The following is a 14,455-nucleotide window of genomic DNA, read 5'->3' on the forward strand; positions in this document are numbered from 1 at the left end:
ACGTCTGTCTGTCTCCCACACACACAAACTACAATTCTAGTGCAACTACCATTGAAATAAAGCACAAATGACTCAGATTGTAAATATCTCAAGAGAGGTTTTGGTCCAGTCTTCTTTAGAGATATTGTCTAAATCCTGAGGGTTTGGAGTCTGTCGTGCCTCTAAGCAAAGACATTGAAGCTTAGGCAAGGCTATGCAAAACAAAACTAAAACTGAACTGGCTGCTAAGTCAACAAAAAACAGAATGCTGGACGACAGCAAAGACTTACAGAGACTGCGTCCACAAAGTACATTCAAACATGACAATCAACAATGTCCACACAAAGAAGGATAAACACACCTGATATAGTCTGGATTGCTAAACAAAACAGGTGTGGGGAACAGTGCTCAAAGGAAGACATGAAAGTGCGACAGGAAAATACCAACAAAACAGGAAAAGCCAGCAAAATAGGAGTGCAAGACAAGACCTAAAACACTACACACAGGACAACACCACAAAACTCCAAATGAGTGACAGTACTTTGAGACAAGAGCTGTAGTGATGCATGCTGGGTTATGCTTTAAAGTCATAGCCAACAATTGACAGAACGACTTTTTATTGTCAATATCGGCTGCTGAGTTTCATTTTTTAACATTTTCTGCTGCTGGTGTGCCTCTGCAGTTTTCCAATGAAAAAAATGTGCCTTGGCTCAAAACAGGTCAAAAACCCCCAGTGGTGTTGGTCACTCCATGATCTAAAAGTGCTTCCTCTTGAGACACTCCTGTGTTGCCTGCACAGGTGTGTCATGTTCCCTGCACAGGTGTGCCATGTTCTGCTGAGGCCAGGAGCTTCACACCTAGGTTCTAGTCTGCATGCCATTAACGCACCAAAAAACATCCCCAACGTAGAATGTTTCTACCTCAGCCAGTCGTGGAAGTTTGTCTCTTGGTAAGGGTGGAACTTACAAAATCACCTTTTTTAAGATGGTAACCTCTGACCTCTACATTACTATCCAAGTGGACAAACTGTATGAAAAAGTGTGGGCAGGAAGCTGCCATGGAACATTCTACATGCGTGTGTTTCTCCAGGTATAGCAGGTGTTGTCCAGGCCTACCAGCAGTGCTTGCCACAGGTGAAGCTCTACGGTCCCACCAACTTCTCTCCCATCATCAACCACGTGGCTACTTTTGGCAGACAGGCATTACAGCAGCAAAGTGCTTCAGTGAGTCCCACACCAATCAAGCTAAAGAGTGTGATGCCGGCATGTGACCGCCACCTCTTCCCCGTCTGCTCCGCAGCAATACTTTGTGCTGCTCATCATCACCGACGGAGTGATCACTGACATGGATCAGACTCGCACCGCCATCGTCCAGGCCTCGCGTCTGCCCATGTCCATCATCATCGTGGGAGTGGGCGGAGCCGACTTCAGCGCCATGGAGGTCCTGGACGGAGACAACAACATTCTGCAGTCAGACCGCGGCGAAGCTGCCATGCGCGATATTGTCCAGTTTGTTCCATTCAGACAGTTCCAAAGTGTAAGTACATCATGTCATGTATCGTCTCACTTTGTAGTACATCATGTCATGTATCGTCTCACTTTGTGGAAGTACATCATGTCATGTATCGTCTCACTTTGTGGAAGTACATCATGTCATGTATCGTCTCACTTTGTGGAAGTACATCATGTCATGTATCGTCTCACTTTGTGGAAGTACATCATGTCATGTATCGTCTCACTTTGTGGAAGTACATCATGTCATGTATCGTCTCACTTTGTGGAAGTACATCATGTCATGTATCGTCTCACTTTGTAGAAGTACATCATGTCATGTATCGTCTCACTTTGTGGAAGTACATCATGTCATGTATCGTCTCACTTTGTAGAAGTACATCATGTCATGTATCGTCTCACTTTGTGGAAGTACATCATGTCATGTATCGTCTCACTTTGTAGAAGTACATCATGTCATGTATCGTCTCACTTCGTGGAAGTACATCATGTCATGTATCGTCTAACTTTGTGGAAGTACATCATGTCATGTATCGTCTCACTTTGTAGAAGTACATCATGTCATGTATCGTCTCACTTTGTGGAAGTACATCATGTCATGTATCGTCTCACTTTGTAGAAGTACATCATGTCATGTATCGTCTCACTTTGTGGAAGTACATCATGTCATGTATCGTCTCACTTTGTAGAAGTACATCATGTCATGTATCGTCTCACTTCGTGGAAGTACATCATGTCATGTATCGTCTAACTTTGTGGAAGTACATCATGTCATGTATCGTCTCACTTTGTGGAAGTACATCATGTCATGTATCGTCTCACTTTGTGGAAGTACATCATGTCATGTATCGTCTCACTTTGTAGAAGTACATCATGTCATGTATCGTCTCACTTTGTGGAAGTACATCATGTCATGTATCGTCTCAAGGTGCACTGAAACTCAGACAATTGTCCTTCATTGTGCTGACCTCTCACCTGTCACCTGGGGTCAATCAGGCATGAGGGCAGGTGTGAGAAAATAACAACAAATAATGACCTGTGCTTATTTATCCAGTGTTATACTACACCTGTGTTTATATACACACTGTTATACTACACCTGTGTTTATATACACACTGTTATACTACACCTGTGTTTATATACACACTGTTATACTACACCTGTGTTTATATACACACTGTTATACTACACCTGTGTTTATATACACACTGTTATACTACACCTGTGTTTATATACACACTGTTATACTACACCTGTGTTTATATACACACTGTTATACTACACCTGTGTTTATATACACACTGTTATACTACACCTGTGTTTATATACCCACTGTTATACTACACCTGTGCTTATATACACACTGTTATACTACACCTGTGCTTATATACCCACTGTTATACTACACCTGTGTTTATATACACACTGTTATACTCCACTTGTGTTTATATACCCACTGTTATACTACACCTGTGTTTATATACACACTGTTATACTACACTTGTGTTTATATACACACTGTTATACTACACCTGTGCTTATATACACACTGTTATACTACACCTGTGCTTATATACCCACTGTTATACTACACTTGTGTTTATATACACAATGTTATACTACACCTGTTCTTATATACACACTGTTATACTACACCTGTGCTTATATACACACTGTTATACTACACTTGTGTTTATATACCCACTGTTATACTACACCTGTGTTTATATACACACTGTTATACTACACCTGTGTTTATATACACACTGTTATACTACACCTGTGTTTATATACCCACTGTTATACTACACCTGTGTTTATATACACACTGTTATACTACACCTGTGTTTATATACACACTGTTATACTACACTTTTCTTTTCCTCTTGTCTAAAAGGCCTAGACTCTTGTCCTTGGGATATTCATGTGAACTTCATGTGGACTTGTTTACGTCACAGACATGTAGGACATAGTAGTACAAAGTCAATACTTAGGACAGAGTAGTACAGAGACAATACTTAGGACAGACATGTAGGACAGAGTAGTACAGAGACAATACTTAGGACAGGCATGTAGGACAGAGTAGTACAAAGACAATTCTTAGGACAGAGTAGTACAAAGACAATTCTTAGGACAGACATGTAGGACAGAGTAGTACAAAGACAATTCTTAGGACAGAGTAGTACAAAGGCTATACTCAGGACAGACATGTAGGGCAGAGTAGTACAAAGACAATTCTTAGGACAGAGTAGTACAAAGGCAATACTCAGGACAGACATGTAGGGCAGAGTAGTACAAAGACAATACTTAAGACAGACATGTAGGACAGAGTAGTACAAAGACAATACTTAGGACAGAGTAGTACAAAGACAATACTTAGGACAGAGTAGTACAAAGGCAATACTCAGGACAGACATGTAGGACAGAGTAGTACAAAGGCAATACTTAGGACAGACATGTAGGTCGGAGTAGTACAAAGAAAATATGTAGGACATAGTAGTACAAAGACAATACTAGTTCAGTCATGTAGGACAGAGTAGTACAAAGTCAATACTTGTTTGGACATGTAGGACAGAGTAGTACAAAGACAATACTTGTTTATACATGTAGGACAGAGTAGTACAAAGTCAATACTTGTTTGGACATGTAGGACAGAGTAGTACAAAGACAATACTTGTTTATACATGTAGGACAGAGTAGTACAAAGTCAATACTTGTTTGGACATGTAGGACAGAGTAGTACAAAGACAATACTTAGGACAGAGTAGTACAAAGACAATACTAGTTCAGTCATGTAGGACAGAGTAGTACAAAGTCAATACTTGTTTGGACATGTAGGACAGAGTAGTACAAAGACAATACTTGTTTATACATGTAGGACAGAGTAGTACAAAGTCAATACTTGTTTGGACATGTAGGACAGAGTAGTACAAAGACAATACTTGTTTATACATGTAGGACAGAGTAGTACAAAGTCAATACTTAGGACAGAGTAGTACAAAGACAAAACGTGTTCAGACATGTAGGACAGAGTAGTACAAAGACAATACTAGTTCAGGCATGTAGGACATAGTAGTACAAAGACAATATTGGTTCAGACATGTAGGACAGAGTAGTACAAAGACAAAGTCTCCAAGGTACCTGATAAAAGCACTGAAACATGTAAAAACTAGAGGAGGGAGCAACTGGCCTTCAAAATAAAGGTCCCTTCTCATGACCTGACAATGTTACGTCACAGAATGATACTTGGACTAGTTTGGTGGTATCACAACCAGGATGGCCTTTTAGGGAATATTTCATCTGAAAGTGATACTGAGGTGTGACTCTACTTGTATTTGTCTTATCTTCACCTGTTGTCTCCCAGCATGGAGCGTCTTTCTTCCACTGCTGTCAACCTTTCTTCTCCACCTGTGCTTCCAGGCAGGTACTGCTGCCCTTGCCCAAAGTGTCCTGGCAGAGTTACCCCAGCAGGTGGTATCCTTCTTCAATGCCTTCCACCTGAAGCCCCCCACTGATCCCACTCCTCCATAGACATGTGACATCTACTTCCTGTTTACTGGGTATGACACACCACAATGATACCACAGTGGTACCACAAAGATACCTCAGTAGTACCGCAATGATACCACAATGATACCATAATGGTACCACAATGATACCTCAGTAGTACCGCAATGATACCACAATGATACCATAACGGTACCACAATGATACCTCAGTAGTACCACAATGATACCACAATGATACCAAATTGATACCACAGTACTACCACAATGATACCACCGTGGTACCACAACAATACAATAACGGTGCCACAATGATGCCACAGTAGTACCACAATGATACCACAGTGGTACCACAAAGATACCTCAGTAGTACCACAATGATACCACAATGATACCATAACGGTACCACAATGATACCTCAGTAGTACCACAATGATACCACAATGATACCAAATTGATACCACAGTACTACCACAATGATACCACCGTGGTACCACAACAATACCATAACGGTGCCACAATGATGCCACAGTAGTACCACAATGATACCACAATGATACCACAGTGGTACCACAATGATACCACAATCTGTCTCCCTTTAATATTTGTCTGATCTTGAATGGGATTGTGCTGAAAATTGTAATTTTCCTGAAGGAACACTCCTGACGGAATGAATAAAGTACTATCTAATCTAATGATACCACAGTGGTACCACATTGACACCACACTGACTACTCTTTTTTTTTTTTTTCTGTTGTCCCATGAGAAGATTTCAAGGCCTTGCAGGAATGTGACGTGTGTAGTAGTCTCTGTGACGTGTGTAGTAGTCTGTGATGTGTGTAGTAGTCTCTGTGACGTGTGTAGTAGTCTCTGTGACGTGTGTAGTAGTCTCCGTGACGTGTGTAGTAGTCTCTGTGACGTGTGTAGTAGTCTCTGTGACGTATGTAGTAGTCTCTGTGACGTGTGTAGTAGTCTCCGTGACGTGTGTAGTAGTCTCTGTGACGTGTGTAGTAGGCTCTGTGATGTGTGTAGTAGTCTGTGATGTGTGTAGTAGTCTCTGTGACGTGTGTAGTAGTCTCTGTGACGTGTGTAGTAGTCTCTGTGACGTGTGTAGTAGGCTCTGTGATGTGTGTAGTAGTCTGTGATGTGTGTAGTAGGCTCTGTGATGTGTGTAGTAGTCTCTGTGACGTGTGTAGTAGTCTGTGATGTGTGTAGTAGTCTCTGTGACGTGTGTAGTAGTCTGTGATGTGTGTAGTAGTCTCTGTGACGTGTGTAGTAGTCTCTGTGACGTGTGTAGTAGTCTCTGTGACGTGTGTAGTAGTCTCTGTGACGTGTGTAGTAGTCTCTGTGACGTGTGTAGTAGTCTCTGTGATGTGTGTAGTAGTCTCTGTGACGTGTGTAGTAGTCTCTGTGACGTGTGTAGTAGTCTCTGTGACGTGTGTAGTAGTCTGTGATGTGTGTAGTAGTCTCTGTGATGTGTGTAGTAGTCTGTGATGTGTGTAGTAGTCTCTGTGACGTGTGTAGTAGTCTCTGTGACGTGTGTAGTAGTCTCTGTGATGTGTGTAGTAGTCTCTGTGACGTGTGTAGTAGTCTCTGTGATGTGTGTAGTAGTATGTGATGTGTGTAGTAGTCTCTGTGACGTGTGTAGTAGTCTGTGATGTGTGTAGTAGTCTCTGTGACGTGTGTAGTAGTCTCTGTGACGTGTGTAGTAGTCTGTGATGTGTGTAGTAGTCTCTGTGACGTGTGTAGTAGTCTGTGATGTGTGTAGTAGTCTCTGTGACGTGTGTAGTAGTCTCTGTGACGTGTGTAGTAGTCTCTGTGACGTGTGTAGTAGTCTCTGTGACGTGTGTAGTAGTCTCTGTGACGTGTGTAGTAGTCTGTGATGTGTGTAGTAGTCTCTGTGATGTGTGTAGTAGTCTGTGATGTGTGTAGTAGTCTCTGTGACGTGTGTAGTAGTCTCTGTGACGTGTGTAGTAGTCTCTGTGATGTGTGTAGTAGTCTCTGTGACGTGTGTAGTAGTCTCTGTGATGTGTGTAGTAGTCTCTGTGATGTGTGTAGTAGTCTCTGTGACGTGTGTAGTAGTCTCTGTGACGTGTGTAGTAGTCTCTGTGATGTGTGTAGTAGTCTCTGTGACGTGTGTAGTAGTCTCTGTGACGTGTGTAGTAGTCTCCGTGACGTGTGTAGTAGTCTCTGTGACGTGTGTAGTAGGCTCTGTGATGTGTGTAGTAGTATGTGACGTGTGTAGTAGTCTCTGTGACGTGTGTAGTAGTCTCTGTGACGTGTGTAGTAGTCTCTGTGACGTGTGTAGTAGTCTCCGTGACGTGTGTAGTAGTCTCTGTGACGTGTGTAGTAGGCTCTGTGATGTGTGTAGTAGTATGTGATGTGTGTAGTAGTCTCTGTGACGTGTGTAGTAGTCTCTGTGACGTGTGTAGTAGTCTCTGTGACGTGTGTAGTAGGCTCTGTGATGTGTGTAGTAGTCTGTGATGTGTGTAGTAGTCTCTGTGACGTGTGTAGTAGTCTCTGTGACGTGTGTAGTAGTCTGTGATGTGTGTAGTAGTCTCTGTGACGTGTGTAGTAGTCTGTGATGTGTGTAGTAGTCTCTGTGACGTGTGTAGTAGTCTCTGTGACGTGTGTAGTAGTCTCTGTGACGTGTGTAGTAGTCTCTGTGACGTGTGTAGTAGTCTGTGATGTGTGTAGTAGTCTCTGTGATGTGTGTAGTAGTCTGTGATGTGTGTAGTAGTCTCTGTGACGTGTGTAGTAGTCTCTGTGACGTGTGTAGTAGTCTCTGTGATGTGTGTAGTAGTCTCTGTGATGTGTGTAGTAGTCTCTGTGACGTGTGTAGTAGTCTCTGTGACGTGTGTAGTAGTCTCTGTGATGTGTGTAGTAGTCTCTGTGACGTGTGTAGTAGTCTCTGTGACGTGTGTAGTAGTCTCTGTGATGTGTGTAGTAGTCTCTGTGATGTGTGTAGTAGTCTCTGTGATGTGTGTAGTAGTCTCTGTGACGTGTGTAGTAGTCTGTGATGTGTGTAGTAGTCTCTGTGATGTGTGTAGTAGTCTCTGTGACGTGTGTAGTAGTCTGTGATGTGTGTAGTAGTCTCTGTGATGTGTGTAGTAGTCTCTGTGACGTGTGTAGTAGTCTCTGTGACGTGTGTAGTAGTCTCTGTGATGTGTGTAGTAGTCTCTGTGACGTGTGTAGTAGTCTCTGTGACGTGTGTAGTAGTCTCTGTGATGTGTGTAGTAGTCTCTGTGACGTGTGTAGTAGTCTCTGTGACGTGTGTAGTAGTCTCTGTGACGTGTGTAGTAGTCTCTGTGACGTGTGTAGTAGTCTGTGATGTGTGTAGTAGTCTCTGTGACGTGTGTAGTAGTCTCTGTGACGTGTGTAGTAGTCTCCGTGACGTGTGTAGTAGTCTCTGTGACGTGTGTAGTAGTCTCTGTGACGTATGTAGTAGTCTCTGTGACGTGTGTAGTAGTCTCCGTGACGTGTGTAGTAGTCTCTGTGACGTGTGTAGTAGGCTCTGTGATGTGTGTAGTAGTCTGTGATGTGTGTAGTAGTCTCTGTGACGTGTGTAGTAGTCTCTGTGACGTGTGTAGTAGTCTCTGTGACGTGTGTAGTAGGCTCTGTGATGTGTGTAGTAGTCTGTGATGTGTGTAGTAGGCTCTGTGATGTGTGTAGTAGTCTCTGTGACGTGTGTAGTAGTCTGTGATGTGTGTAGTAGTCTCTGTGACGTGTGTAGTAGTCTGTGATGTGTGTAGTAGTCTCTGTGACGTGTGTAGTAGTCTCTGTGACGTGTGTAGTAGTCTCTGTGACGTGTGTAGTAGTCTCTGTGACGTGTGTAGTAGTCTCTGTGACGTGTGTAGTAGTCTGTGATGTGTGTAGTAGTCTCTGTGATGTGTGTAGTAGTCTGTGATGTGTGTAGTAGTCTCTGTGACGTGTGTAGTAGTCTCTGTGACGTGTGTAGTAGTCTCTGTGATGTGTGTAGTAGTCTCTGTGACGTGTGTAGTAGTCTCTGTGATGTGTGTAGTAGTATGTGATGTGTGTAGTAGTCTCTGTGACGTGTGTAGTAGTCTGTGATGTGTGTAGTAGTCTCTGTGACGTGTGTAGTAGTCTCTGTGACGTGTGTAGTAGTCTGTGATGTGTGTAGTAGTCTCTGTGACGTGTGTAGTAGTCTGTGATGTGTGTAGTAGTCTCTGTGACGTGTGTAGTAGTCTCTGTGACGTGTGTAGTAGTCTCTGTGACGTGTGTAGTAGTCTCTGTGACGTGTGTAGTAGTCTCTGTGACGTGTGTAGTAGTCTGTGATGTGTGTAGTAGTCTCTGTGATGTGTGTAGTAGTCTGTGATGTGTGTAGTAGTCTCTGTGACGTGTGTAGTAGTCTCTGTGACGTGTGTAGTAGTCTCTGTGATGTGTGTAGTAGTCTCTGTGACGTGTGTAGTAGTCTCTGTGATGTGTGTAGTAGTCTCTGTGATGTGTGTAGTAGTCTCTGTGACGTGTGTAGTAGTCTCTGTGACGTGTGTAGTAGTCTCTGTGATGTGTGTAGTAGTCTCTGTGACGTGTGTAGTAGTCTCTGTGACGTGTGTAGTAGTCTCCGTGACGTGTGTAGTAGTCTCTGTGACGTGTGTAGTAGGCTCTGTGATGTGTGTAGTAGTATGTGACGTGTGTAGTAGTCTCTGTGACGTGTGTAGTAGTCTCTGTGACGTGTGTAGTAGTCTCTGTGACGTGTGTAGTAGTCTCCGTGACGTGTGTAGTAGTCTCTGTGACGTGTGTAGTAGGCTCTGTGATGTGTGTAGTAGTATGTGATGTGTGTAGTAGTCTCTGTGACGTGTGTAGTAGTCTCTGTGACGTGTGTAGTAGTCTCTGTGACGTGTGTAGTAGGCTCTGTGATGTGTGTAGTAGTCTGTGATGTGTGTAGTAGTCTCTGTGACGTGTGTAGTAGTCTCTGTGACGTGTGTAGTAGTCTGTGATGTGTGTAGTAGTCTCTGTGACGTGTGTAGTAGTCTGTGATGTGTGTAGTAGTCTCTGTGACGTGTGTAGTAGTCTCTGTGACGTGTGTAGTAGTCTCTGTGACGTGTGTAGTAGTCTCTGTGACGTGTGTAGTAGTCTGTGATGTGTGTAGTAGTCTCTGTGATGTGTGTAGTAGTCTGTGATGTGTGTAGTAGTCTCTGTGACGTGTGTAGTAGTCTCTGTGACGTGTGTAGTAGTCTGTGATGTGTGTAGTAGTCTCTGTGATGTGTGTAGTAGTCTCTGTGACGTGTGTAGTAGTCTCTGTGACGTGTGTAGTAGTCTCTGTGATGTGTGTAGTAGTCTCTGTGACGTGTGTAGTAGTCTCTGTGACGTGTGTAGTAGTCTCTGTGATGTGTGTAGTAGTCTCTGTGATGTGTGTAGTAGTCTCTGTGATGTGTGTAGTAGTCTCTGTGACGTGTGTAGTAGTCTGTGATGTGTGTAGTAGTCTCTGTGATGTGTGTAGTAGTCTCTGTGACGTGTGTAGTAGTCTGTGATGTGTGTAGTAGTCTCTGTGATGTGTGTAGTAGTCTCTGTGACGTGTGTAGTAGTCTCTGTGACGTGTGTAGTAGTCTCTGTGATGTGTGTAGTAGTCTCTGTGACGTGTGTAGTAGTCTCTGTGATGTGTGTAGTAGTCTTTGTGATGTGTGTAGTAGTCTCTGTGATGTGTGTAGTAGTCTCTGTGACGTGTGTAGTAGTCTGTGATGTGTGTAGTAGTCTCTGTGACGTGTGTAGTAGTCTCTGTGATGTGTGTAGTAGTCTTTGTGATGTGTGTAGTAGTCTCTGTGATGTGTGTAGTAGTCTCTGTGACGTGTGTAGTAGTCTCTGTGATGTGTGTAGTAGTCTCTGTGATGTGTGTAGTAGTCTCTGTGACGTGTGTAGTAGTCTCTGTGACGTGTGTAGTAGTCTCTGTGATGTGTGTAGTAGTCTCTGTGATGTGTGTAGTAGTCTCTGTGACGTGTGTAGTAGTCTCTGTGACGTGTGTAGTAGTCTGTGATGTGTGTAGTAGTCTCTGTGACGTGTGTAGTAGTCTCTGTGACGTGTGTAGTAGTCTCTGTGATGTGTGTAGTAGTCTCTGTGACGTGTGTAGTAGTCTCTGTGACGTGTGTAGTAGTCTGTGATGTGTGTAGTAGTCTCTGTGATGTGTGTAGTAGTCTCTGTGACGTGTGTAGTAGTCTCTGTGACGTGTGTAGTAGTCTCTGTGATGTGTGTAGTAGTCTCTGTGATGTGTGTAGTAGTCTCTGTGACGTGTGTAGTAGTCTCTGTGACGTGTGTAGTAGTCTCTGTGATGTGTGTAGTAGTCTCTGTGATGTGTGTAGTAGTCTCTGTGACGTGTGTAGTAGTCTCTGTGACGTGTGTAGTAGTCTGTGATGTGTGTAGTAGTCTCTGTGACGTGTGTAGTAGTCTCTGTGACGTGTGTAGTAGTCCCTGTGATGTGTGTAGTAGTCTCTGTGACGTGTGTAGTAGTCTCTGTGACGTGTGTAGTAGTCTCTGTGACGTGTGTAGTAGTCTGTGATGTGTGTAGTAGTCTCTGTGATGTGTGTAGTAGTCTCTGTGACGTGTGTAGTAGTCTCTGTGACCTGTGTAGTAGTCTCTGTGATGTGTGTAGTAGTCTCTGTGACGTGTGTAGTAGTCTCTGTGATGTGTGTAGTAGTCTGTGATGTGTGTAGTAGTCTCTGTGAGGCTTTCATGCTAACTTGTTTGCTACAGGTGATCTTCTTCTCTCTGGCTGTAGGTGCACTGCCTGGGAAGTGGAGTGGTGCCAGGCAGCTTCATACTTGACATCTCAGTCCTTGTCCAGACTTCACTCCAACTGAGGTAATGATAGACACCTTGGGAAGAAGATATAATGAGTCCTGTTCTACACCTTGATTAAAAACTCATTTAAGGAAGTTTATTGTGTAATTATGCAGCAGGAACACTAAACATATCTGCTGTCCATAGAGAAAGCAACATCTTTGTGCCATATCATTTCAAAATGACTTCATTCAATGATGCAATTACCACTTAATAAAAAGAACAGTAAAGAAGATTGTTCAAATCTTTTATCACACTGCAGAATTAGTAACATTGTCAAGGTTTGAATAAAATGAAGAGATGGATACAGAAGTCAGATGATTGTAGAAGTACTGCATGTTTATGACTTACCATCACATGTATTTTAATGCTTATAAACCAAGTGTACAGTATTGGATGTGACTCAGATTATCTGCACTTTTGGAGCCACTAACACTAAATTGTAATACTTATACTAAATTGTAATACTAATATTAAATGAAAATGTATTCATATTTGTGTCATGCGTGTGGATCAATGATTGTTGCAGCGTGCATCAGACTTCTAAATCATGTTCATGTTCAAATTGAATAAAATGTTGTCTTAATAATTAATGCACATTTGTGTATTCGTTCAAAGTTGAAGTCATCACAATATCATCTTAAATTGGAAATGCACACATTGAAATATAACGAGGCGCACAACTTTAGTGTAGCTGCATAACAATTGATCAGTGGTTGGATTTAATTGCTCCACGAATGATGTGTTGTTCAAACAAATGATTGGTACAGTTCTTTATTGGCAGGTGATGTCACCAGCATGGGGGGGGGGGGTTCTGCTAATGTTGCTAACATGCTGGCATGGACGCGATCAATAGCAAGTACAGTAACTAGTGTGGCTAATAAGGATATTCTCTTTTTTACTCCAAAGTCTTCAAAGTTATTGAAGGATTTCTGTCTCATTGAAATGTGTTGAAGAGAACATGTAAATATGTGATGCATCATGTTGGAAATAAACATAATCATCACTACACACACCAGGTGGGCATCATCTTGGTATTGGTCCGACACAGGCCAAGTGTCGCCGATGCCTATGTCATTTGTAGCTTTTTAATCTGTTGATCAGGACACTTTCAGGTAAACAATATCACATAACTTCTTTGAGGACAATTTAACTGTAAATAATGACAACATTGATTATTCTCTTGTATTGCATTCAGTTTTTTGAGCAACAAACAAAAGCAAGAGTGATGGCTCTCATAGGAAATGTTGTTTTTCAAGCCCTGGGGCTTAAAAAACAACTCAGGCCTGAGTCCGATGACATATAATTTATATTTCAACAACACCACATTAAACCAGTGTGTTTCCCACCTAGGCCTTCAGTGATGACCTCTCCAAATACATCATTGATGTCACCACATGACTTTTGCTGGAGAAATACTATACACAAACACATTTCCCGCGACTTGAAAGAGGCAAGCGGTAGAAAATGGATGGATGGATGGACAATCTGTAGAATCCATCCGAGCTTCCGGTGTTGGCCGACATGGTCTCACAAGATGTAGTTTCTCTTTAAATATACTTTTTGAAAATGGCTTTGCAAATACATGTCTTGTCTAAAGTTTAGACAAGACAACACATATATTTGCATGTTATGTTTAGACATAACATGCAAATATATGTGTTGTCTTGTCTAAACATAACATGCAAATATGTGTGTTGTCTTGTCTCAACATAAAAGATGCAGACGAGGCGTGTTGGCAGACTTTTTAAAGTTTACTCCTCAAGTTAACTCCTCATCGATAACGTGCAGCTGCCCGTATGGCTAAACGGGGCCACTGCGCATGCTCTTCACTGCTGTGGCATGCTGGGTATTGAAGTTCTCACGTTACCTAGCTCAAAACGTCACTTCTTAGGCCATCTCGAAGGCCTTACTGACAACAACTCGTGATCTGATTGGATACTGCAACTGTCTGTCGAATGCATGTACCCGCCCACTTACACATTGTAGATTCTGAAGGCAGATTTGGTCCAGCATGGCAACATAAGATAGCTGAATTCTGATTGGATAAAAACTCTGTAAAGTACAAACAACAACGCTGGAAGGAACATAATATGACATGAAGACAATATGAATACTTTTACATATTTAGGGAAAGTCAATTAAAAAATCATTTCACTTTAATCATGATTACTATTGATGGTTATGTTGGACCAGCAGAGAAGGTCTTGTTGGCCCTGACAGCACAACACGGCATACAACTGACGCTGCCCTCGGTATCGACCTTGCGGACATGTGAATCGATCCACCTGCCCGAGTCGACACTGGTGTCGTTGAGGGAGTGTCACCATAGTGCCTGTCACGCACAGTATCATCCCGAGTTGACCCTGGTATCAGCATAGTGTCTGCCACACACAAGTATCATCCCGAGTCGACACTGATGTCAGCATAGTGTCTGCCACACACAGTATCATCCCGAGTCGACACTGGTGTCAGCATAGTGTCTGCCACACACAGTATCATCCCGAGTCGACACTGGTGTCAGCATAGTGTCTGCCACACACAGTATCATCCCGAGTCGACCCTGGTGTCAGCATAGTGTCTGCCACACACAGTATCATCCCGAGTCGACACTGATGTCAGCATAGTGTCTGCCACACACAGTATCATCCCGAGTCGACCCTGTTG

General features: G+C 42.8%; 1 protein-coding gene across 2 annotated transcripts in view; it reads left to right on the forward strand.

The window, feature by feature from the left end:
• Positions 1–12,381, forward strand: part of LOC133569783 (copine-3-like) — a 35,097-nt gene extending 22,716 nt beyond the window's left edge. The window contains exons 15-18 of one of the 2 annotated variants that reach the window (XM_061922400.1): positions 1,069–1,202; positions 1,279–1,515; positions 4,911–5,050; positions 11,702–12,381. In XM_061922400.1, coding sequence (XP_061778384.1) covers positions 1,069–1,202; positions 1,279–1,515; positions 4,911–5,021 — 482 coding nt within the window. In that variant the 3' untranslated portion in view covers positions 5,022–5,050; positions 11,702–12,381. The remainder of the gene's footprint in view (positions 1–1,068; positions 1,203–1,278; positions 1,516–4,910; positions 5,051–11,701) is intronic. The other variant, XM_061922399.1, reaches the window with a different exon arrangement.
• Positions 12,382–14,455: the final 2,074 nt, after the last annotated feature.

The sequence above is a fragment of the Nerophis ophidion genome, linkage group LG15 (genome assembly GCF_033978795.1).
Source record: "Nerophis ophidion isolate RoL-2023_Sa linkage group LG15, RoL_Noph_v1.0, whole genome shotgun sequence".
In the NCBI taxonomy this organism is placed as follows: Eukaryota; Metazoa; Chordata; class Actinopteri; order Syngnathiformes; family Syngnathidae; genus Nerophis; species Nerophis ophidion.